Source organism: Toxorhynchites rutilus, chromosome 1 (genome assembly GCF_029784135.1).
Source record: "Toxorhynchites rutilus septentrionalis strain SRP chromosome 1, ASM2978413v1, whole genome shotgun sequence".
Lineage (NCBI taxonomy): Eukaryota > Metazoa > Arthropoda > Insecta > Diptera > Culicidae > Toxorhynchites > Toxorhynchites rutilus.
This window is the reverse complement of record NC_073744.1, coordinates 200,171,055-200,194,657: the sequence shown is the minus strand read 5'-3', so window position 1 is coordinate 200,194,657 and position 23,603 is coordinate 200,171,055. Positions and strand designations below refer to the sequence as shown.

The 23,603-nt window shown below is 42.0% G+C and overlaps 1 protein-coding gene across 2 annotated transcripts in view; it reads left to right on the top strand.

The window, feature by feature from the left end:
- LOC129767530 (chitinase-3-like protein 1) overlaps positions 1 to 22,533 on the top strand; it is a 91,863-nt gene extending 69,330 nt beyond the window's left edge. For both annotated transcript variants that reach the window (XM_055768537.1, XM_055768527.1), the window contains 3 exons: positions 12,356 to 12,480; positions 12,753 to 13,637; positions 20,976 to 22,533. In XM_055768537.1, the coding sequence (XP_055624512.1) occupies positions 12,356 to 12,480; positions 12,753 to 13,637; positions 20,976 to 21,529 (1,564 nt within the window). In that variant the 3' untranslated portion in view covers positions 21,530 to 22,533. The remainder of the gene's footprint in view (positions 1 to 12,355; positions 12,481 to 12,752; positions 13,638 to 20,975) is intronic.
- Positions 22,534 to 23,603: the final 1,070 nt, after the last annotated feature.

Here is a 23,603-nt window from a genome sequence, read left to right as displayed (position 1 = left end):
GATAATCGTGTGTAACCAACGACCGAACTCATCTCCACTCCACATGCGCTGCCAACTTACGAGCGTATACTGACGAGGAATGTGGAAAAATTCATTATAAGCAATTTGCCTTTCAAAAAGAGTGCCTTCTAAAGCGCCCACCTTAGCTAGCGAGTCCGCTTTCTCATTCCCCGGAATCGAGTAATGAGAGGGAACCCATGCTAAGGTAATCTTGAATAATTTTTCGACCAAAACACTCAATAGATGTCTTATTCTTGTTAGGAAATAAGATGAGCGTTTATCAACCTTCATTGAGCGGATTGCCTCTAATGAGCTGAGACTGTCTGAAAAAATAAAATAGTGGTCGATGGGCAATGTTTCAATGATCCCCAGTGCGTAATATATCGCACCCAGTTCAGCGACATATACGGAACAAGGATCTTTGAGTTTGAAAGAGGCACTGGAATTTTCATTGAAGATGCCAAAGCCAGTGGACCCGTTTATGAATGAACCGTCAGTAAAGAACATTTTATCAGATCTAACTATGCCCCCATATTCTGCCGAAAATATCGGCGGAATAGAATCTGAGCGTAGATGATCTGGGATTCCATGGATTTTTTGTCGCATGGACAGATCAAAAATGACAGAGGAATTGCAAAAGTATGGGAAGCAAACTTGGTTGGAGATGCCTGGTGAAGGGTGCACGTCGTGGGTAAGGTACTCATGGTATAAAGACATAAAACTTGACTGAGGAGTCAGTTGTAGTAGATTTTCGAAGTTATCAATCACCAATGGATTCATGATCTTGCAACGGATGAGAAATCTGTAGGATAATTCTGTGAACCGAAGAGTAAGCGGGGGTACTCCTGCCAAAACTTCGAGACTCATCGTATGTGTCGAATGCAAACACCCCATTGCTATACGCAAGCAACGATATTGTATTCTCTCCAGCTTGAGAATATGAATCCTGGCAGCTGATCGGAAGCAAAAACTGCCATATTCTAACACTGATAATATCGTTGTTTTGTATAACTGAATGAGGTCTCCTGGATGGGCACCCCACCATGTTCCGGTTATTGTTTGGAGAAAATTGATTCTTTGCTGGCATTTCTGTTTCAAATACGCAATGTGTATTCCCCAGGTACATTTAGAGTCAAAATATACTCCAAGGTATTTAAAAAACATCGAGTGCTTGATCGTTTTGCCGGATAGGTGAAGCTGGAATTGGGCGGGTTCGTGCTTCCTAGAAAAAACGACCATTTCGGTTTTCTCCGTAGAGAATTCGATACCCAGCTTGAGAGCCCACGTGAACAGGTTGTTCAGGGTATCTTGCAAGGAATTTTGCAGAACGGCGGGATTAGTACCCGTGATGGAAATAACTCCATCGTCTGCAAGTTGTCTCAACGTGCAATCTCTAGTTAGACAATCATCAATATCATTGACGTAAAAACTGTACAAGAGGGGGCTTAGGCAGGAGCCTTGTGGGAGGCCCATAAAACTGTAACGAGAAGATTTCAAGCTGCCATGATTGAAAAACATGTGCTTTTCTGAGAGTAAATTGTACAAGAAATTATTCAGAATTGGTGAAAGTCCACGATTATGAAGTTTCTCTGAGAGAATTTCCATGGAAACTGAATCAAATGCCCCTTTGATATCGAGAAAAACGGAAGCCATTTGTTCTTTGCGAGCAAATGCGATTTGGATTTCAGAAGATAGCAGCGCGAGACAATCATTTGTCCCTTTACCTCGGCGGAAGCCAAACTGCGTATTTGACAGCAAATTGTTCGCTTCAACCCACTTGTCCAAACGAAGTAGAATCATTTTCTCTAACAATTTACGAATACAGGATAACATTGCAATCGGCCTATACGAATTGTGATCGCAAGCCGGCTTGTTGGGTTTTCGTATGGCTATCACTCTCACTTGTCTCCAGTCACGCGGGACAATATTCAGCTCCAGAAACTTGTTGAACAAGTTCAGCAAACGCTGTTTTGCCAAGTCGGGAAGATTCTTCAACAAGTTGAATTTAATCTTGTCCGACCCCGGAGCTGAATTGTTACATGAGAGGAGGGCAATTGAGAATTCCACCATCGAAAAATTCTCATAGTCGCATTGGAGTGGAATGTCGCGTACGACGCTTTGTGCAGGAACGGAATCGGGACAAACCTTTCTTGCAAATTTGAAAATCCAACGGTCAGAGTATTCCTCACTTTCATTTGTATGGTTCCAACCACGCATTCTCCTAGCCGTATTCCAAAGAGTGCTCATAGCGGTCTCCCTTGACAAACCATTGACGAACTTTCGCCAATATCCACGCTTTTTTGCTTTAATCAGACCTTTTAGTTTGGCTTCTAGAGCTTGGTACTTTCGAAACCATTCCACTAATCCAGTTTTCCTGAATTTTTTGAAAGCGGATGATTTTTCAAGGTAGACCTTTGAACACTCCTTGTCCCACCAAAGTGATGGAGGACGACGTCGGAAAGTGGTAGCCGGTACACGTTTACTTTGAGCTTGAAGTGCGCTTTCGTAAATCAAACTCGATATAAAGTTATACTCTTCGAGTGGAGGAAGTTCATGCATTGAAACAATTGCTTCAGATATTATTTCCGCAAATGTTCTCCAGTCAATATTCTTCGTGAGGTCATACGAAATATTGACTGACTCACGAGAGCTTGATTCATTAGCGATCGATAAAATTATTGGTAGGTGATCACTACCGTGGGGATCTTGGATTACCTTCCACGTGCAATCCAGGGATAACGAAGAAGAGCAAAGTGATATGTCTAGCATGCTTGCCCGTGCAGGAGGGTTGGCTATTCTAGTTGCTTCCCCAGTATTCAAAACTGTCAATTTGAAGTTGTAACACAGATCATAAATCAAAGTGGCACGGTTGTCATCGTAGAGTGAACCCCATGCTGTTCCATGGGAGTTGAGGTCACCTAAGATTAGCCGCGGCTCTGGCAGTGCCTCGATGATATCAAAAAACTGATGGCGGCCAACCATAGTTCTTGGAGGAATATATATCGAGGCAATGCAGAGGTCTTTGCCATTGATTTGTGTCTGGCAAGCGACAACTTCAATGCCTGTCATCGATGGGAGAGTGACTCTATAGAAGGAGTGGCATTTTTTGATCCCCAATAGTACGCCACCAAACGAGTCATTTCGATCGAGGCGAATAATGTTGAAATCGTGGAAATTCAGCTCGTCGGCTGAAGAAAGCCATGTTTCACAGAGGGAAAATACATCACAGTTAGAACTATGAACTAAAAATTTTAATTGATCTAGTTTAGGGATGATGCTTCTGCAATTCCACTGTATTACAGTGGTCAAATCCTTGACCTCTTGCACTGAATCAGGCATCGAGGGAAATGAACGCTGCTAAAAAACCACATTTTTCTTTCAAAAATGTTCTCACAATCGGAAGCAAACATAATACTATGCTTTTAAGAGGGTCATTTATATTTAAAGCATTTAAAATATTGTCCACCAGGTCAGAAAGCGCAAGCAAGCCAGATTGTGGCTGTTGCCTCGACCGCGAAAAAGGAACAGACGTGTTGGGCTCTGCTCCGGGAAGTGCTGAGGACCCCTGGTGCGTAGAAGAACCGCTTAAACCAGGAGGTACTTGCTTCGGTCTATTCTCAGCACGTTCGATACGAGGTTTCATTCCAACTTGGGAAGTTTCGGTCTTCTTTCTGGGGAGTGATGGAAAGGAAGTAATTTTTCTTTTCCTAATGGCACCCTGTGATGTACCGGAACTTCCTGCATTGGGAGCGTCTGCAACAGGCTCGTCGTTCTGCAGAATGGAGTAGGGATTGTCCTGAGTCGTTGAGGCGGTACTATTAAGCATTTCTGCATAAGTCCGCTTGGAACGTTCCTTTAAGGAACGCTTGAGTTTTTCCCCTCGTTGTATGTACACCGGGCATTGAGAAAGATCATGGGGGGCCCCGTCGCAATAAAGACACTTGCGCTCTTTTGCGCAAGAAGTCCCATCATGACTCTCTCCACAATCTGCGCAACGTTGTTTATTGCAACAATAGGCGGCCGTGTGACCGAGTTGCATACATTTGTTGCATTTCATTACCCGGGGTACAAACAACCGAACAGGTAAACGAAGAGCACCTATTGCAACGTAGTTTGGAAGAGCGGAACCCTCAAATGTCACTCGAAAAGAGTTTGTCCGATTGAGAACTCGTTTGTCATTTTTAAGTGACACAGACTTCAGTCGATCGCATTCAAGAATCTTCACACTTTTAAGTGAGGAATTCTTGAAGCGACCGACACCATCGAGTATCTCTTTTCGAGTCAAACCCTTTTCGTTTATTACACCGTCTATTTCAACGTTGCAACAGGGTACGTATACGCGATACTCAATCGCAAAGAGATCACAGCGCGTTATTGCATTCGCTTGGGTCCTGCAAGAGACGACAACTCGTAATTTGTCTGGCCCCATCCGAGTAATTTCAGTAACTTTGGAAAATTTCTGCGTTAGTTCTTTTGAGATGCGAATGACATTAAGAGGTTTTGATTTTCGTCTAAAGTATACAATGAATGGACCTTTGAATCCCTCCGGGTATTCCTTTAGACGAAAATCATGTTTTTCATCAATTTCCTCATCTTCAGAACTTTCTACTTCATATACAGAATTTTCCTCCTCAACGTCTGCTTCATCCTCCTGCTCTTCAGGAGGTGGGTCAGCATCAGAAACATTCAATGACGTGGATGGGGGATCCTCCCCACCCTCAGCCATAATAATGAATTAGTCACCTGTTCGATGTGAACAGTGTAGAATAATAATAAAAAATAGAAAAAAATAAATGAGTAAATAAATTATATTTGTATTCAAGGTATATATAAATTATATTTATTTCAATTTTTTATTGTATAAAATTCAAAAATGAAAAAAAGTTTCAACAAAAGTTCAACGGTAATGTAAGAAAGATGTACACCCCTAATGCCAACGCTTGCCGATTTGGTAAACACAATGTTGGACAATGGTGTAAATCGTACACAGGAGGTTGAAGGAATGATATATGGAACAATAGAAAAATAAAATTCTACTTGCCGCTGCTGTGTAGCGTGTGATGAATGTGTGTTGATCTGAACTGGATCCTCAGCGTCTCGATCGTGCACCACTTTTAATTGAGCTCGCTTCACTCGCAAGCACTGATGAAAAAAAAGCACAATATAGATCTGCGTGAAAAAAAAAACACCGTTATCGGATCGATTCTCAAACTTGTCCGATCAGCTCGCGAGTTCTCGAACGAATGATTTTATTTTTGTTTTGTAATTTTTTTTTTCGAGATTATTGTTAAAATCAATAATATATTAGAAATAAGACAGAAATTTTTGTACTATCCTCCATAGTGGAGGATCTCCAGAGATGGAGATCTCCGATAATGAATCCCATTTAAGATCTGGGAAAAAACATAAACGAGTCCCTCAAAAAGAAGATAATTCTTCTGGGGACGAATCTGCTCATCCTACCAAGCCCCCCTCTAAGAAAATAGCAAGCCTCCCTTCTGAACCGACTGTTACTTCCACTCCCCCTCTCCCACCATCGATTTCGCTTCACCCTTCTGATGTTTCAGATCCAACCCAATCCTCGTCCTCGTCCTCGTCCTCGTCTTCTCCCTCTGTTGTTTCCGCTCCACGTGTCAGAGTTTATCCAGAAGATGCACCTGGAACTGGCCCGTGGGTTGTTTTCCTCCGGCCAAAACCAAAAGGAAAAAGCCTTAACGTGATTCAGATCATGAAAGATCTGGCCAGATACACTTCTGTATCTGAAATTCGCAGGGTTAGACCGAACAAATTGCGGGTTGTCGTGAATGAACGGAAACACGCAAACGAGATTGTTGCTGACCAACACTTCACTCTCGAATATAGAACATTTATACCCTCCCATAACGTAGAAATTGAGGGGGTGATAACTGAAACGGGTCTGACGAGCGAACAAATAAAAAAAGAAGGAAAAGGCAAGTTCAAGAAGCTTCCCTCAATGGAAGTAAAGATCTTGGACTGTCGCCAACTCGGGAAACTCTCCCATGATGGGGACCAAACTAAATTTACGCCGTCAGACTCGTTTCGAGTCACTTTTGCTGGTGCCGCCCTCCCTGACTACGTTATGGTGGACAAATTGAGACTACCTGTGCGACTCTTCGTGCCAAAGCCCATGACTTGCAACAAATGCAAGTCAGTTGGTCACACTTCGGATTATTGTGCCAACAAGGAGCGCTGTGCCACTTGCGGAGAGCAACATGAGGGGAAATCCTGCAGTGCGACTGAGCATAAATGTCCATATTGCGGGGGATCCCCACACGAGCTCTCAGTTTGTGAAAATTACAAGAGTCGCTGGGAGAAACAGAAGCGCTCTTTAAGGGAACGCTCGAAACGCACTTTTGCGGAAATTTTAAAGGGCGCTTCTCCACTGGCATAACAACAACAACCAATCTCAACACACAATAGCTTTTCCACGTTGCCAGTTGATGAAATGGAAGCGGACACAGCTAGCGGGGGCACACCGTTTATTTTCAAAGGGAATCCCCGGCGCAAAAATGTGACCACTCCCAAAGTTCAAGGACAAGCCCCTCCGGTTATACCCTCTGTTAGTTTGCCTAAAAAATCGAGTGCAGCGGACAAGCAAAATCAGGTTCCTCCTGGCTTCCGTGGGAATAGTTCACCTTCGAACGACCCAGCACTCGAGGGGACATCAAAAACCCCAACTGTCCCTGTTTTTCCGTCCAGCTCAACTTCCCAATCGGGATTTATAAAGTTGTCTGACCTTTTGGATCAAATCTTCAAGTGTTTTAATGTTTCCGACTCCATCAGAACCCTTGTCATCTCAATGCTTCCAGTATTAAAGACAATTTTACAGCAATTGATGCAAACATGGCCCCTCCTTGCAATGATTATCTCTCTTGATGTCTAATTTAGATAGAGAGGTCGGAGATATCACTGTTTTTCAGTGGAATTGTCGTAGTCTTATCCCTAAATTGGATACATTCAAATTTTTAATTCATAACTTCAATTGTGATGTTTTTGCTCTGTCCGAAACTTGGCTTTCTTCGCGAGATGATATCTCTTTCCACGATTTTAATATTATACGCTTGGACCGCGATGACAGATACGGAGGGGTACTATTGGGGATCAATAAGTGCCACTCATTTTTTCGAATTGACCTTCCACCTATTGGAGGGATCGAAGCTGTTGCTTGTCATGCAAACATCAGAGGAAAAGACCTCTGTATTGTCAGCTTGTATTGGCCTCCGAGAGCTGCGGTTAGCCGCAATCAACTTGTTGACATGTGCTCACTCCTTCCTGAGCCACGATTGATCTTGGGAGACTTCAACTCTCACGGAACTGCCTGGGGGGAACAGTACGACGACAATCGTTCATTGTTGATATATGACCTTTGTAACAACTTCAATATGACCGTTTTGAACACTGGGGAAACAACACGTGTACCTAAACCTCCTGCTAAACCAAGTGCTCTTGACCTCTCGCTTTGCTCGAATTCACTATCGTTAGATTGCAAGTGGAATGTAATCCAGGATCCCAACGGTAGTGATCACTTGCCAATCAAAATTTCCATCACCATTGGGTCGAATTCTTCTGAATCTATAAACATGGCATATGACCTCACAAGACACATTGACTGGAAAAAATATTCGGACGCGATTGCTCTAGCCATCAATTCCAGAGATGGTTTACCTCCATTGGAGGAGTATAACTTCCTTTCTCGTTTGATCTATGACAGCGCGGTTCGCGCTCAAACGAAACCCATCCCAGGTTCCACCATTTCCCGAAGGCCTCCCAATCTATGGTGGGATAGCCAATGTTCCAAGCTTTATGTAGAAAAATCGAATGCATTTAAAGCTTTTCGGAAACGTGGAACCCCTGAAAATTTTCAGACGTATTTGGAACTTGAAAATCAATTTAAAAACTTGATCAAAGGGAAAAAACGTGCTTATTGGCGAAATTTCGTGGGAGGTTTGTCACGAGAAACGTCAATGAAAAAATTATGGAAAGTGGCTCGAAACATGAGAAATCGCTCTTCAACGAATGAAAGCGAAGAATATTCACATCGATGGATTTTGAATTTTGCACGGAAGGTTTGTCCTGATTCCGCTCCTGTGCAAAAAATTGTTCGAGATATACCACAAGATAGGTGCGATCTTGATTCCGAGTTTTCGATGGTAGAATTCTCTCTTGCTCTTTCTTCTTGTAACAATTCGGCTCCAGGAACGGATAGAATTAAGTTCAACTTGTTGAAACACCTCCCTGATGTGGCGAAACATCGCTTGTTGAATTTATTCAATCGGTTTCTGGAGCATAATATTGTTCCAGATGATTGGAGACAAGTGCGAATTATAGCTATTCAAAAACCCGGAAAACCCGCGTCCGACTTCAATTCGTACCGCCCAATAGCAATGCTGTCTTGTATACGGAAATTGTTGGAGAAAATGATCTTGTTTCGCCTTGATCGATGGGTTGAAAAGAATGGCCTACTCTCAGATACACAATATGGGTTCCGCAGGGGCAAGGGGACGAATGATTGTCTTGCGTTGCTTTCTTCAGAAATTCAAATGGCTTACGCCGAAAAAAAACAAATGGCTTCAGTATTCTTGGACATAAAGGGGGCGTTTGATTCAGTTTCAATAGAGGTCCTGTCAGACAAATTACACTCTCGGGGTCTGCCGCCTCTATTGAATAATATATTATATAACTTGCTTTGTGAGAAACATTTGAATTTTTCTCATGGAGATTCGGCAGTGAGTCGGATCTCTTACATGGGCCTCCCTCAGGGCTCATGTTTAAGCCCCCTTTTGTACAACTTCTATGTAAGCGACATCGACAATTGCCTTACACAAAATTGCAACCTAAGACAACTTGCAGATGATGGAGTGGTGTCTGTCGTAGGATCAAACGAATCCGACCTGCAAGGACCCTTACAAGATACTTTGAACAATTTTTCAACCTGGGCCATTGGGCTAGGGATCGAATTCTCCACGGAGAAAACAGAGATGGTGGTTTTTTCTAGGAAGCATAGACCAGCAAAACCAAAGCTTCAACTTTTGGGTAAACCGATCACTCATGCTATGTCATTCAAGTATCTTGGGGTCTGGTTCGACTCCAAATGTACTTGGGGGGCCCATATTAGGTATCTGAGTAAAAAATGTCAACAAAGAATAAACTTTCTCCGTACAATTACCGGCACCTGGTGGGGAGCCCATCCCGAAGATCTTATTATGTTGTATCGAACAACTATTCTCTCAGTGATGGAGTATGGCAGTTTCTGTTTTCAATCAGCTGCCAAAACACACCTCATTAAACTCGAGCGAATTCAGTATCTTTGTCTCCGTATTGCGTTGGGATGTATGCCCTCAACGCATACCATGAGTCTCGAGGTTTTGGCAGGCGTACTCCCACTAAAAGATCGCTTCAATTTATTATCTCTTCGGTTCTTCATTCGGTGTAAGGTTATGAACCCATTAGTGATCGGAAATTTTGAGCAGCTGATCGGGCTAAATTTTCATTCTGGATTCATGAGCTCATATCATGAATTCATCTCCATGCAGGTTGATCCTTCTTCGTATATTCCCAACCGTGTTTGTTTTCCTGACTACATCAATTCCTCTGTACATTTTGATCTGTTCATGAAGGAGAAAATCCATGGAATTCCAGATTATCATCGATCGGGGATCGTTCCTAAGATCTTCAATGCAAAGTATGAGCGTATCAATTGTGATAATATGTACTTTACTGATGGGTCCTCTATGAATGAGTCCACAGGATTTGGAGTGTTCAACGAATTTTTTAGCACCTCCCACAGTCTTCAGAATCCTTGCTCAGTGTATATTGCTGAATTGGCAGCGATATACTGGGCGCTGGACAGCGTCGCCTCACGACCTGTTGAACACTATTACATTGTAACGGATAGTCTTAGCTCTGTCGAAGCTATCCGTTCACTGAGGCCGAAAAAGCACTCGCCGTACTTCCTTGAGAGAATACGAGAAATTTTGAGTGCTTTAACCAGACGCTGTTATGTCATTACCTTCGTCTGGGTCCCTTCACATTGCTCAATTCCGGGTAATGAGAGGGCTGACTCATTGGCAAAGGTAGGTGCAATTGAAGGCGATATTTATCAGCGTCAAATCGCTTTCAATGAATTTTATTCTTTAGTCCGTAAAAATACCATCGCTAACTGGCAACGTAAATGGAACGAAGATGAATTGGGCCGGTGGTTTCACTCGATTATCCCTAAGGTTAGCCTCAAACCATGGTTCAAAAGTCTGGACTTGAGTCGGGACTTTATTCGCACCTTCTCCCGACTCATGTCCAATCACTGTTCGTTAGACGCGCTACTCTTTCGTTTTAATCTTGCCGATGGCAATATCTGTGCTGGTGGCCAAGGTTACCACGACATCGAACACGTTGTTTGGTCGTGCGAGGTGTATCTTGTTGCCAGATCGAATTTAGAAAACTCTCTTCGGGCCAGAGGGAGACAGCCCAATGTGCCGGTAAGAGATGTGTTGGCTCGGTTAGACCTTGATTACATGTCCCAAATATATGTCTTCCTAAAAGTTATCGATCTTCGTGTGTGATTGTCCTTATATCCTTATATTCTCCTTTTCCTTTTCCTTCGCGAGAAAGCAAATCCCTTCTTACTAACAATAGAATAAGGTGAAATGTAAATACGTATTAGATATAAGATAGGCTTAAGAATTGAGTATGATGAATGTGAGTGCGAATGTGAGTGTGAACATTGTCAACATATCCTTATATCCCTTCCTTTTCCTGAAAAAAATGTCACCCTTCTAAACTCGAGCAAACCGCGAGTAATCGGTTCTCTACTTCATTAACACTAGAATTAATGAAAAATGTTTATATATACTTGTAACAATACAGATAGGAGTTTGGCTCCTTTAAACTTATGTAACTGAGCCGGTAAAAATAAACGATTTAATAAAAAAAAAAAAAAAATACTTGTTGAATTATTGACCGGAATGTTCACATCTCCAATAATAGCACAATGCGATCCTCGATTGAAAGCACACATCGAATCAATCTTCTTGAAAAACGTCGAGAGATCATACGATGGGGGTCTGTACACGGCATGCAGATGAAAAGGGGATTCTCCGATATTCAATTTAACATACATATGATGAAATCCATTATGTTCCTCTTTGGCGAGCACATCAAAGTGAATTGCACTTCTGACGTACATGGCCAGGCCACCACCTTGGGAGTGAAGTCTACATGAGAAAATACTTCTATATCCGTCGATTCCATAAAGCCCACTGCGATCATCTTTCACCCATGTTTCTCCGATAACTATTACATCGATGCTTACACGACATACCGACAAAACTTCCTTAATTCTATCGAATTTGTCTAAGCAATTCATTCCTCTTACGTTGAACTGTAGTGTTTTAATTTGAAAACGTTTATTGTGCTGATTTGTATTTTTATTCAAAAGGTCATAAGATTCATAATAATAGTTAGCCATTCTTTATTTGTAACAGAAATCAATAAGTGTTACTATTCACGTGGACAAATGGGAACCTTTCGGCGAAGGAACATGAGAAGACGAGCTCATTACTGATGAGTTTAAAGTTCGCTTGAAGGTTGCTCGAGCCAAGGACTGTAACTGCTGTTTGCTACCAATTTGTTCAACTGCTGCTCCATCGTGACGCTTCAGCAATATCTTTCCATTTCTGCCAGGCCAAACGTATTTGATACCCAAAGTAGTCTGGAAATCCTTTGCTTCCTGCAACAAACTCCTACCATAATCCGTCAGCTCATCCCGAATAGTCACCGTCCGTTTCGAACCCACCAAAGATTCTGCAATCGATGATGCCAATAGTATACCGTGCGCTCGCTTCCGCTTAAATAATTCTTCTTTGTCTCGCTTGTTACGGAAAGTGACAAGAATGGGAGCCACCTGGTTTTTCGAAGCTTTCCCGAGCAGTCGTCTCACCTCACCGAAAGCAATTGGCTCAGAGAAATTACATTACCAATTTCCGATTCATTTGGTATGTGAATCGTCAAAATCCTCTCGCGGCAAAAATAGTTATCAACGTTAACTTTATTCCATAAAAACGTGACCTGTTTTCTGATTTGGCACCCTTGATGAAAGACGTAGTTCTACGTCAAAATATATAACAAGTATTCACATTGAACGACACGCGACCGCTTCCATCCCTTCCGGTTCGGTCCGGTCTGGTTCGGTCTGGTCTGTTGTGAGCGTTGGCCCACACTTAATCCTCCCTTTCTGTTTGGTTTTATTTGCTCTCTGTGCATTATTCATTCCCCAAATGTTTGCATAACTTGTTCCATTCGCTAATTCTTCCTTTCACGTCTTCTCCTCCCGTTACAGGAAAAAACACACCTACATCCAAGGATGCCTTCTGTTGGCCTTATGCACGATGTCCAGCGTGGCCGTGTACGCGACCTGGACGATGATCTACCGGCAGAACGTTATCATTCCACCGACACTAATCGGTAGGTTTGAATTTCCCCCGAAGTGAACCAAAATCAATTATTTCCGTCATAAATCCCTCGGCGTCAAAACTATCCGTCAATCATCAAAGCGTTCCACAATTTGAAACATTCGCACACACGAACGAAGTTCCCAAGTCACGAAAATCGTTATGCAAATGGGATCCTCTCGCTCGCCACCGACTGTTGCGTGTCCACCGCTACCAAAACCGAAACGATAACAGCACACACCTGATTACCTTTTTCCGTTTCTTTTTCCCGTTTTTCCTCTGTAGACATTCCACCCATTTGGCGGGAGCGGCTTCGCCATTACGCTAATAGTTACCACACCATCTTCCAGCAGCAGCACTACTCGCCGGGGGTGCCGCCTCCAGTGGTCTTCCCCGGCACACCGGAGACGGATGCACCGTTCGTGAATGTCACGGCGAATCTGGATCTGCTCAGTGCTGAATCGAGCACCACCGAAGAGCAGCGGCGCATCAAAGAGCTGGAAAATGAGCGGATTTTGCCGTCCAAATTCGGCAATTTCATCTACTCCCGGGAGATGTCCAAGGGAACGAAGGAGACGGCGAAAATTGTTTGCTACTACACAACTCCCTCGATGAGTGCGGACAGCGGGAACGTAAGGCTGCGGAGTAGTCTCTATCCGGAGCGCATCGATCCGTATCTGTGCACCCATTTGAACGTGGGCGTCATTGGGATCGTGAACGGGACGCTGTTCATCGACCAGGATCTGAGGGCGGTTTTCAACAGCACGCGGCAGCTGAAGAAGGCGAATCGGGACCTGAAGGTGCTGCTCTGGGTGGGAGGCGGTGGCATTGGGGGTTTCTCCGAGATGGTGGCCAACCATGCCAGTCGAAAGCAGTTCATCAAATCGCTGAAGGAAAACCTCGAGCTGTACCAGCTGGATGGGGTGGATCTGGACTGGGAGTTTCCCGGTAGTGGGAACAAAAATAGGATGCACTTCTCGCAGCTGCTGCACGAGATTCGAAGGGAGTACCAGCGGGAGCATCGAACGTACATTCTGAGCGTGGCGGTGGCCGCTCCGGCGACGATTGCCTATCTCTCGTACGATGTGCGGGAGATCAACAGCTACGCGGACTATGTCAACATAATGACGTACGACTATCACTTCTATTCGGGCTTTACGCCGCAGACAGGTGGGTAGTTGCAGTTATGTGTCATGTTTATCATTTTTGACGTATGACCACTGTGAGATTTTAGCCACCAAAATAGACCAGCCATTTCGGAGATGCTTTATGCTTTTGGCTGCAGAGCACCCGTCTTGCCCTCACCGCTGACAGAATACCGCTATCAAACACAGTCGTCTCGATCCACTTAAAACACTCAAAGCGCGGTCGTCTCAATCCGCTACAAATTTTCAAAGCACGGTCGTCACGATCCGTTACAAACTCTGCGGTCGTCTCGATCCGCTATAAATACTGCGGTCGTCACGATCCGCTTTCAATAACACCAAACGCGGTCGTTTTTGATGAACACAATTACGATCCGTTCCATCAACAATGTACATCATTACACATTTCAAGCAAAAAAATGCACATCACTACACATTTTCCCCTCATTCAACATAAAAAAAACCAAATGTGAGAAAAATACTCGTGTTCAACCATCTTTCTAGCTACCAGTGATAACACAAAAATCACAATGACACTTTCAATGAATACGATTCCGATCCGTTCTATCAACAATGTACATCACTATACATTTCAAGCAAAAAACGCACATCACTACATAACCACTAGGGTGGCAATGGATGAATGGAAAAAATTTCATCATCGAATTTCAAAAACCGACCACATTTTGTTTATTGGTCCAAAAAAAAAGACCTGTGCAAAGTTTCAGCTCATTCGAACATGATTTAGGGGTGCCTCAGAGCTCTCGAAGTTTTGATTTTTTTATCCTCGAAAATCTTCCTAGGGGGGGAGTAAAGGAAATTTTGAGAATCAAAATTTTGACGTAGGACTACGTCTTTCATTTCTATACCGGGGTGTAAAACCAAACTTTCGAGAACGAAAGCGTTACGTCGGAGACCGAGATTTTGAGCGTTAATAGCTCTTAAACAACTGAACGAAATGGTATGATAAACACTTCATTCCAAAGATAAAAGGTCTACGCGTCATATACTTGTTACTTTTTCATCCAGAAACTTGTTTCAATAGTCTTAAAATTGCTTTCAAAACAGGCTATTGAAATCACCAATCGGTATATAAGCGAGCGCCGCTCGTAAACCCCCTCAGTTATGATTGAACAGCGATTGGAGCATGTTGTTGCTGTGTTGTGAAGCTATTTTCGTTTATCATGAAAGCGCTAATGAACGGTGTCACCAAGAGCCTGTATGTGCACCTAAGGCCAGAAGGGAATCCATCAGGAGGAGAGTGATGCCACGGTTCCGCTTGAAACATCGGCCGCCACACACACATATACACGCGCGGAATTCTCGATGCTGAAAAATAATCTGCCAGTTCCCCTGGGAATTGAAAAATACATTCATGCGAAAGAGTTTATTTTAATGTTTTCTATCCATATAACACTGCAACCAAATACATTTGGTTTTGTGATTTTTCAATCAATCGCAATTAATCGGAAAGCTTCTGAATATTTTTTTTCCCATCAGTGGAAAACTTTCGTATCCAATATTGGATGCATAACATGAAAAACGTGAAAATCAAGTCATTTTCGAGCGATTATTTGCTTTCTACTCATATAATGCTGCGACCAAATACATTTCGTTTTGGATTTTTTCAATCAAGTGCGATCAACGTAAGACCACGTCTTTCGGCAATTTATTAGAGGTGCAATGAATCTTTAGGAATTCCCGCTCTACGCGCACTGGCAAACAATGTTTACTCAACAATTTCTCAAACGAGAAATGGGTGTTGTGAGAAAGGATTAGCGAACGCGAAAACGACAAACGGGAGAAAGATACGTTTGGAGGTTGAAGGAAATTGGCAGAAAACTTCTTCATTCTATCATTCAAATAATGTGATTCATACCACTTCGTTTTGCCAGAAAGAGATTATTAATGCTCAAAAGAGGAATCGAGTCCTCCGAGGAAATTACCCAGCGCAAATTAGAGTCGACTATCGATTGCGGCATTCGTACACAAATAATTTTATAATGCAGTTTCACCAAAGTGATTTCTTCGGATATATTCACTACATCATGTCATGTATTTCATATTCTTCATAAGGAAATCCATATCCATGGCACCTATCGGTATCGAATTATCATCGACACCACGATTTTCGCTAAATGCTCCTTTCAGTTCGGCCTGTAAAAAACTTTTCTGAACTCTAATCCATCAAATTGGGAGCCCTGAAAAGGGCCGTTGATTATATGCTAAGCTAATATAGCACGCTCTCCTCGGATACGATGGGCCAGCTGGATGTCCTTGGGCATGATGTGACGCGTTTTGCATGGATAACACACAAATTTTTTATCTTGAAGAAATGAACGAAAGCAAAGGAAGCGTCATTTTATAAACCATAAAAGTATAGAATCTAAACCCCATCCTTATTATATTCGTAAGTATACAGTAAGCTTATATAATAAAGAGGGTGAGGTTTACATTCGATACTTTTATGTTTTATAAAATGACACTTCCCTTGCTTTCGTTCATTTCTTACTCTACTCTTGCACCGTGAGGACTCGAGCTCGTTAGTCTTTCGCAGACAGCTAGTTAGTCTTTCAGTGGTAAGGCACATGAAAGCAGCTCGGATAAGCGCACCAGCAGCAGGATAGGTGAAGAAGCCACATCGCTATCGACCGGGAACTTTGCGTGAAATTCGTCGCTATCAGAAGTCGACCGAATTGCTGATCCGCAAGCTACCTTTGCAGCATTTGGTTCTTGGAATTGCTCAGGACTTCAAAACCGACTTGCGCTTCCAAAGTTCCGCGGTTATGACGCTGCAGGAGGCCTATTCGAAAATAACAATTTGTGTGCTGTCCATGCAAAACGCGTCACATCATGCCCAAGGACATCCAGCTGGCCCATCGTATCCGAGGAGAGCGTGCTATATTAGCTTAGCATATAATCAACGGCCCTTTTCAGGGCTCCAAATTTGATGGATTAGAGTTTAGAAAAGTTTTTTGCAGGCAAAACTGAAACGAGAATTTTCGTTTGGATGCCATACAGCATCGAGAAAATTCCGGAAAGATCTAATCGTTGCTGAAAAACAATCTGCCAGTTCCCTGGGAATTGAAAAATACATTCATGCGAAAGAGTTTATTTTAATGTTTTCTAACATATAACACAGCGACCAAATACATTTGATTTCGTAATATTTCAATCAAGTGTAATTAGCTGGAAAGCTTCTGAATATTATTCTTCCCCATCAGTAGGATATGTTCGTTTCCAATATTGGATGCGCGCGCAACGGAAAATGTTTCGTATCGCGAAAATTATATAATTTTCAATCACTTATTGCTCAGTCGCCGAAATTTTCATACTCAGAGAGTTTATTCTCCTCTAGTTTGCCTTCCAAATTGCCATCGTAAACCACACATTCTCTCGATTCAATCACGCACGAAAGGCATACTGAAATGATATTCTGGTGGTGAAACCGATTCATTTTTCGTGAGGCGTCGTACACAAATTACGTAACGCGATAAGGGGGGAGGGGTTAGATGTTGCGTTACTTTCTGTTTATTAGAGATAGGAAATTGCGTTACGAAAGTGGGGGGGGAGGTTCAAAATCCGGATTTTTGCGTTACGTAATTTGTGCACGACGCCTGAGGACATCGACAAGACAACATCGTTACTGAACGAGCTGAACGGCGAGGGATCGAGGTATTCATTACCTGGCTTGACCTGACCTGAAATGCAATCAGTTTGTTTTAACTGTGAGGGAGCGCAGAAAAGCCGATCGATCAGAAGGAGAAGAGAAGGTGACCAAGAGAGTATCAGCATCGAAATCCTCGGGAAGACATAGAAGCAGCCGCCACACACACACACATACACGCAACTCTTTTCGTTTGCTGGTTATCGAGAGGAAACCTGGAAAGAAATTATCGTTGCTGAAAAATAATCTGCCAGTTCCCCTTGGAATTGAAAATTACATTCAAGCGAGTTTATTTTAATGTTTTCTATCCATATAATACTGCGACCACATACATTTGGTTTTGTGATTTGTCAATCAAGTGCAGTTAGCAGGAAAGCTTCTGAAGATTATTCTTCAGAACAAGGTTTTTTGTATCCAATATTGGATGCATAAAACCTTGAGTCTTCAAAGTAACACTCTCGTTTTTGAAGTCACCCAAATATTTATTTATTCATTCATTCAGGATGGATTTAGATTCAACTTCAAACAAATGATCTCTAAATCAACGATAGTCCTACGTCACCCTTGCGGTTATACCATAGATAAACCCGCTTCCTGTTTTTCGCTCAGAGAGGCTTCGGATAGAAAACACGAACTGTAGACATCAAAGTGAAGGTGGAAGCTAGCCATTGTAGTAGTATAGGTAAACCCAAGTGTAAAAATGGGGTAATAGTGTTTGTGAAAGAAGAGCAAAGCACACGTAAATATATCAATTCACTTATCAGACTGTGTGGCGCTTCATCGATACGAGTCATTGAATACATTTGAAAAAATAACAATTCAATACAAAAGAAAAATGTATGAACGATATGCTCCGATGATCAATTGCAAATATAAATATATATAGAAGGTGCATTTGCATGTGAAGTAAAATTCTGATTATACGCGAGCGTAACATGAGCAAATTTATAACACATGCGACTTGGGTCTAGTTTGGTATTAACAAGTTCTTCCGCATAGTAACTCGATGTTGATAAATCCTTAATATTTTCCTTCGTTGATCGTTCGATTGATATTTCTTGATGGGAAGTGTGCGAAAACGATCATTTTCTTCACACTGTTTCGCAAAATAATTGATTTTCGGGCGAGGGGTGAGGGAGGGAGATGAAAGAAATGAGCGCCATTGTGGCAGCCATTTGTGGCTAGCTTCCACCTTCACCTTAAGGAACAATATTCATCCAATTTTCCATTTTCGATGCGGTTCTAAATTTTCCTTTTCATGTGCTTTGTGTACTTATGGGGTTCATATTCTGTGTTAAATGTACTAATCACAGCTACAGGTTGCTGTTGTCGCTATTCGTTATGCGCTTCGTATGCTCAGAAACTAAAACGAGTATTTATATGTGTGGTAACAATTTATGCATTTATTCATTCATTATTATAATTATAATTAATTATAAGAGAAGCAATATTTTTTTGGGTCATTGATTACTGGTGTGAAAATGTTTGAATATATATGGCCATACTAACTGATTGGTTATTGTAATGTTGTGTTCTGTTGGAATGGTTTGTTTTATGTGAAGTGTGGGTGGTGGTGGAACAAATGTATACTCGTAGTGTGCTTCAGTTGTATAGGAATCAGCCGCGATACATTTTCAGAACAAACTGACGTTTGCCAAATCAGCCAAAATTCGCGTCTGTAGCGTACAAACTTATTGTAGGTCCATTTTATTGTAGAGTTATTTCTCGGTAACCATCTCAGGTTCTCCGTGAATAAGATCTGTCATCGTGTGGCAGAATATTCTGAAAATAGGAATGTATGCGACGTGATAGGCCATTGAATTCAATGTAGGTTTATCCTACTACAGAGATGATTCCCGGCGACCTTCTCAGGTTTATCATAAATAACCTCCGTCGTTAGGTGATATTTAGAGTATTTACCGTGGAAAACATAGATTATATAACCGATTCGATTCATCATAGAGAAGTTCTTTCGGTTACATTCTTAGGTAGCCTAATAATGACCTCTGAGAATACAAGAGAGTACTATGCGCGAGAAGTCATATAATAAGTCGCCGATTCAAGTCATTGTAGAGGAATTCTACCTTCTCAGTGTGGGAGATAGGATTGGTGTTATAAAAACGGCACGCAGATGTTATAAAATTCATTCGATGTGGCAACAAATTTATAATAATAAATAAAGTGCTTCATCTGGTCAGGAGCTTTGAATCATTTGTGAATATGCTCTGAGAGATTAGAGCAATCGTAAGCCCTGTTATAAGGAATATGTATTGAACAATGCTGCTAAATGAAGGCGAAGACGGGAATGAGATTGCGAATCGGGAGTGTCAACCGAAAGCACTCTCCTCTCTTCTGTATGACATAATTGAAGATACCGAAAATATTAAAGAGGTACACAAGGACTTAACGATCTCTCGAGAATGAGTTGGATATTGAGTTTCAATGTCAGTCTCTGGATTATTCTTGTAGCGAGCAGTTGATTTTAAGCGACGCAGAGTGGTTACGACACTCAGGTAGCCCATTCATAACCCTTAAAGAATGCAATAGAGGAATACTACGCGATCTCATAATACTTTGTCGATTGAACCAAGGAATTGAGTTTTTTTTCGGTTACGTTCTCAGGAAGCCTAATTTGAATAATCTTCGACATCGCGATTTAAGAATACAAGAGAATACTAGGCGCGAAAATCATATAATAAGTAGTCGAGTTCTTGTAGACTTCTTTCGTTACCTTCTAAGGTAGCTCGTTGATAACCTCAGCCGGTGTTACTCGAAACATTCGATTTGTTCCATGTTTCGTCGAATCATTTCATATCCGCGTTAACATAATCACATCACTTACCGCAGTGAATCCTGATTCTTAACCTTTCCTACTAACAACTATCCCTCCCATGGTAATCGCTAGGGAACCACGCTATAGAGGCGACCCTTTTGGCCTTTGGGCGGCGATTATCATTCCTTCCCTTCCCCTGGTGACTGTAAGGACGTGGCCGGCGTCGTTATTGACCATTTAAAGCTCGAATCACCGAAAATTGCTCAAAGAGAATGATTTGCTAGTCCCAAGCGTCATTCTGTGTGTTCTTTGTGGAATTTGGTTGGTTCAGGTCGATCACGGAGAGCAACTACGAATTGTACAGTCTACCCAAGCTCAAGCTCAAGCTCAAGCTCTACAACAAGCGTCGAGCTGGGCGGTATGTTATTGTTTTTAGTTGTTGGAGGTCGTATACAGGGAAGTTTGGCGTGCCATAATAGCGTTCAGCCGATGTTATGAAATTAGTTGGTTTGGGGGATTTCCGTAAGGAAATCAAAAGTTGCTGACGAATGTAAATGTTGTTAGATATGGTATGCGGAAAAGTGGTTATATATAAGAATGCGGAATTGAGGATGAGAAAGAATGAGGGTCAGGATGTTTTGTGTTTAATTGGAATTGAGGTTAGTTAGTATGCTACAGTAATACTAACCTCGAGCCGACCGCGAGTAATCGGTTACATATTACTAACATAGATAATAAGAAAAACTGTCAAAATATTGAACTCCGGCCCCGTCAGGCTAACGCCATATGAGCCTTGATAAAAATATATATTTTGGAAAAAAAAAAAATTTGTAGATGTGATTCAATACAAGTATATTAGACACCGTACAGCCCGTTCTGTCGTTCTGCCCACTAATTAACCCCTTTCTTCCATATACCCGTAGGTTTAAACGCCCCGCTCTACCGGCGCCACAACGAGCACTCGATCTTCGGCACGCTCAACATCAACGCCTCCGTCCACTACTGGCTCTCGCAGGGCCTCGAGAAGAGCAAAATCGTGATCGGGCTGCCAACGTACGGGCACAGCTTCCGACTGGTCAGCTCACTCAACACCCGCATCGGTGCACCGGCCGCCGACTTCGGCCGGGTCGGTATGGTTGGGTTCGCTTCCTACTCGGAGATCTGCTGGTTCCGGCGGCATAACATCTACGTCCACCAGGTGTACGACGTGGAAAGCTGCTCGCCCTATCTGTACGCCGGCACGGAGTGGATCTCGTACGAGGACGAACGCAGCCTGGAGTGCAAAGCGAACTACATCAAGGACAATGGGTTCGGCGGCGCGATGATTTTCTCGCTGAACACCGACGACTTCGGAGAGTACTGCGCCGATAATGCGCTGTTTCGGGGCCAGCAGGAGGATGACACCGCTGGGATGCCCCTCGGCAGCAGCAGTAGTTTTCCTCTGCTGAGGAAAATACATTCAGTGCTGACGGGTTGATGATGTTCCACAGGGTGAACGGGGAAACGATACAATAACTAAAATACGACTTATAATTCTTAAGGGGGTGACGATACGAGACGATATTTGAGCGAACAGGGAAGAGAAGCTGGGAGAAGCTGGGTTCAATGGTAATTATTAGCTCGACTAAAGAAAAAAAAAACAAATAAAACATAAAATTGTAGCTAGCCATTAGAGAAGGAAAAAAAAAGTTATGAAAACAAAGATCAAATTGATATTACACCTCAAACTTTGGGGGAACACAGCACGGTCAAGACACAAAACAAAGCAAAAACAAACAAACAAAAAAAAAACTAGTGCTGATCTAGTCAACTCGCTTGATCCGATGGCGCGATTTCATGTTAGGAGGGAAGAGGGCAGCAAATAGACATTTCCTTTATCACGGCGTTATCAAGTATTCGTTGTTCGTTTATCGTCAAAAAAGCTGAGTGACAATTTAAAAAAATATGTGCACCTGTTTTAATTTAAACAATTGTCTTCCAGCGATGCAAATTGAAGTTGTTCTTAGATTTAATGCGACGGATTTTATTATGTTTCGAGTTCAGTATTCATTCCCCTGGGTATTACCAGAAAGACTTATGTTTTTGTTTATTTCAAAACACTTGCTCCGATTAAAAAGTGTTTTATTTCGATAAACATGCAAAAACAAGTAGTTAAACAAAAAAGAAAAACCAAGCAGCCTTATAGTTAGCTTGTATGTTGAAGCGGAAGGCGAGTAGCGCAAAGGATGTGACGCAACTTATTTTTATACACCACTTTTTGGGGGAGAGATCAAAATACGGCCCAGATACTCTTCCGTCTGCCGTCTTTGCATTTTATATGTTTTCAGACTGTGTAAGCTTTTTGTTCAATAATCAATACAGCAGAGCTAATAAATACAGATGGTGTGACTAGTCACAATATTTGATCGCAACCGTATCCGCAGATAACCCTAGTGCCAAAAACCAGAGAACTAAACAGATTATTCAATTACCACATAACTACTATTACCAACACAACCACCATTACTACTAATACTACGGCTACTCTCAAAATATTTATCGGTACAGGATATTCGCCAGACAAATAACAGAGCAAACAAAACAAACAAACGCCTACGCTTCATTGTAGAGAGAGAGAGATCTAATCGTTAACAATAGAGAGCGGCATGAAAGTAGAAACACACAAACACAAATTGCAGTTGAATTAAGGGGGTATTCTAGTGTAGAGACACGAATTTCGGACGTTTTTTCGAACTCCGTAAAAATAAAACAAAGAATATTTTTACTATCCATTATATCATTATTCGTTTATCTATCTTTCAACAATAAAACAAAAATAGGACGGAAAAAAAATATTCATAATTAGAATAGTTACATGCTGGTGAAGTGAGGGTGTTCAAAAAAAAGTTGTGCCATGGCGTACACGATTCCAGTCCTTCTGGTTATCCGAAACAAAAAAATCGAACAGATTCTGAATCAGTAAAGATGTCGCTATGGCATGAACCTCGGACAAGTCAAAAACATGGGTTTTAACAAAATGGCGGCCGTTTGAAAACAAAAATGCTGTTTAAAACGTCTTTTTTTGCGTTTACCGATTTTTTAAAAATAGTAAAATTAAAAAGTTATAATTTTTATTGGTTCATGCGATAGAGAGATGTATGCAGATTATTTTCATATAAATTTGACATAAATCGGTTCAGTAGAACTTGAGATATCGTGTACGCCAGTTAGAAAAAAACTAGTTCCGAGAGAAACGCGTTTGAAGTTCATTGTGATGGCCGTAACAGGTTAGATACCACATCACTAAGATGGCTCTAACTAGGTAAATAATAGGATTTTCGATAAGTCCTTTCTAGAGTATATTCTTGAATGCCTAAACTACAGAAATATGGTAAAAAAAAATTCGATTTTTTCAGATTTCTAGACTAGAATACCCCCTTAAATAGAAACACTTGTTAGAAGAATGGAACAGAGCAAAACGATCGATCGTCACACAATTCGCATTCGAACAATCAGGCAAAATTTGCGCGATCCGCGCATTAACTGACTTAATCCAAAATACGACAAAAAAA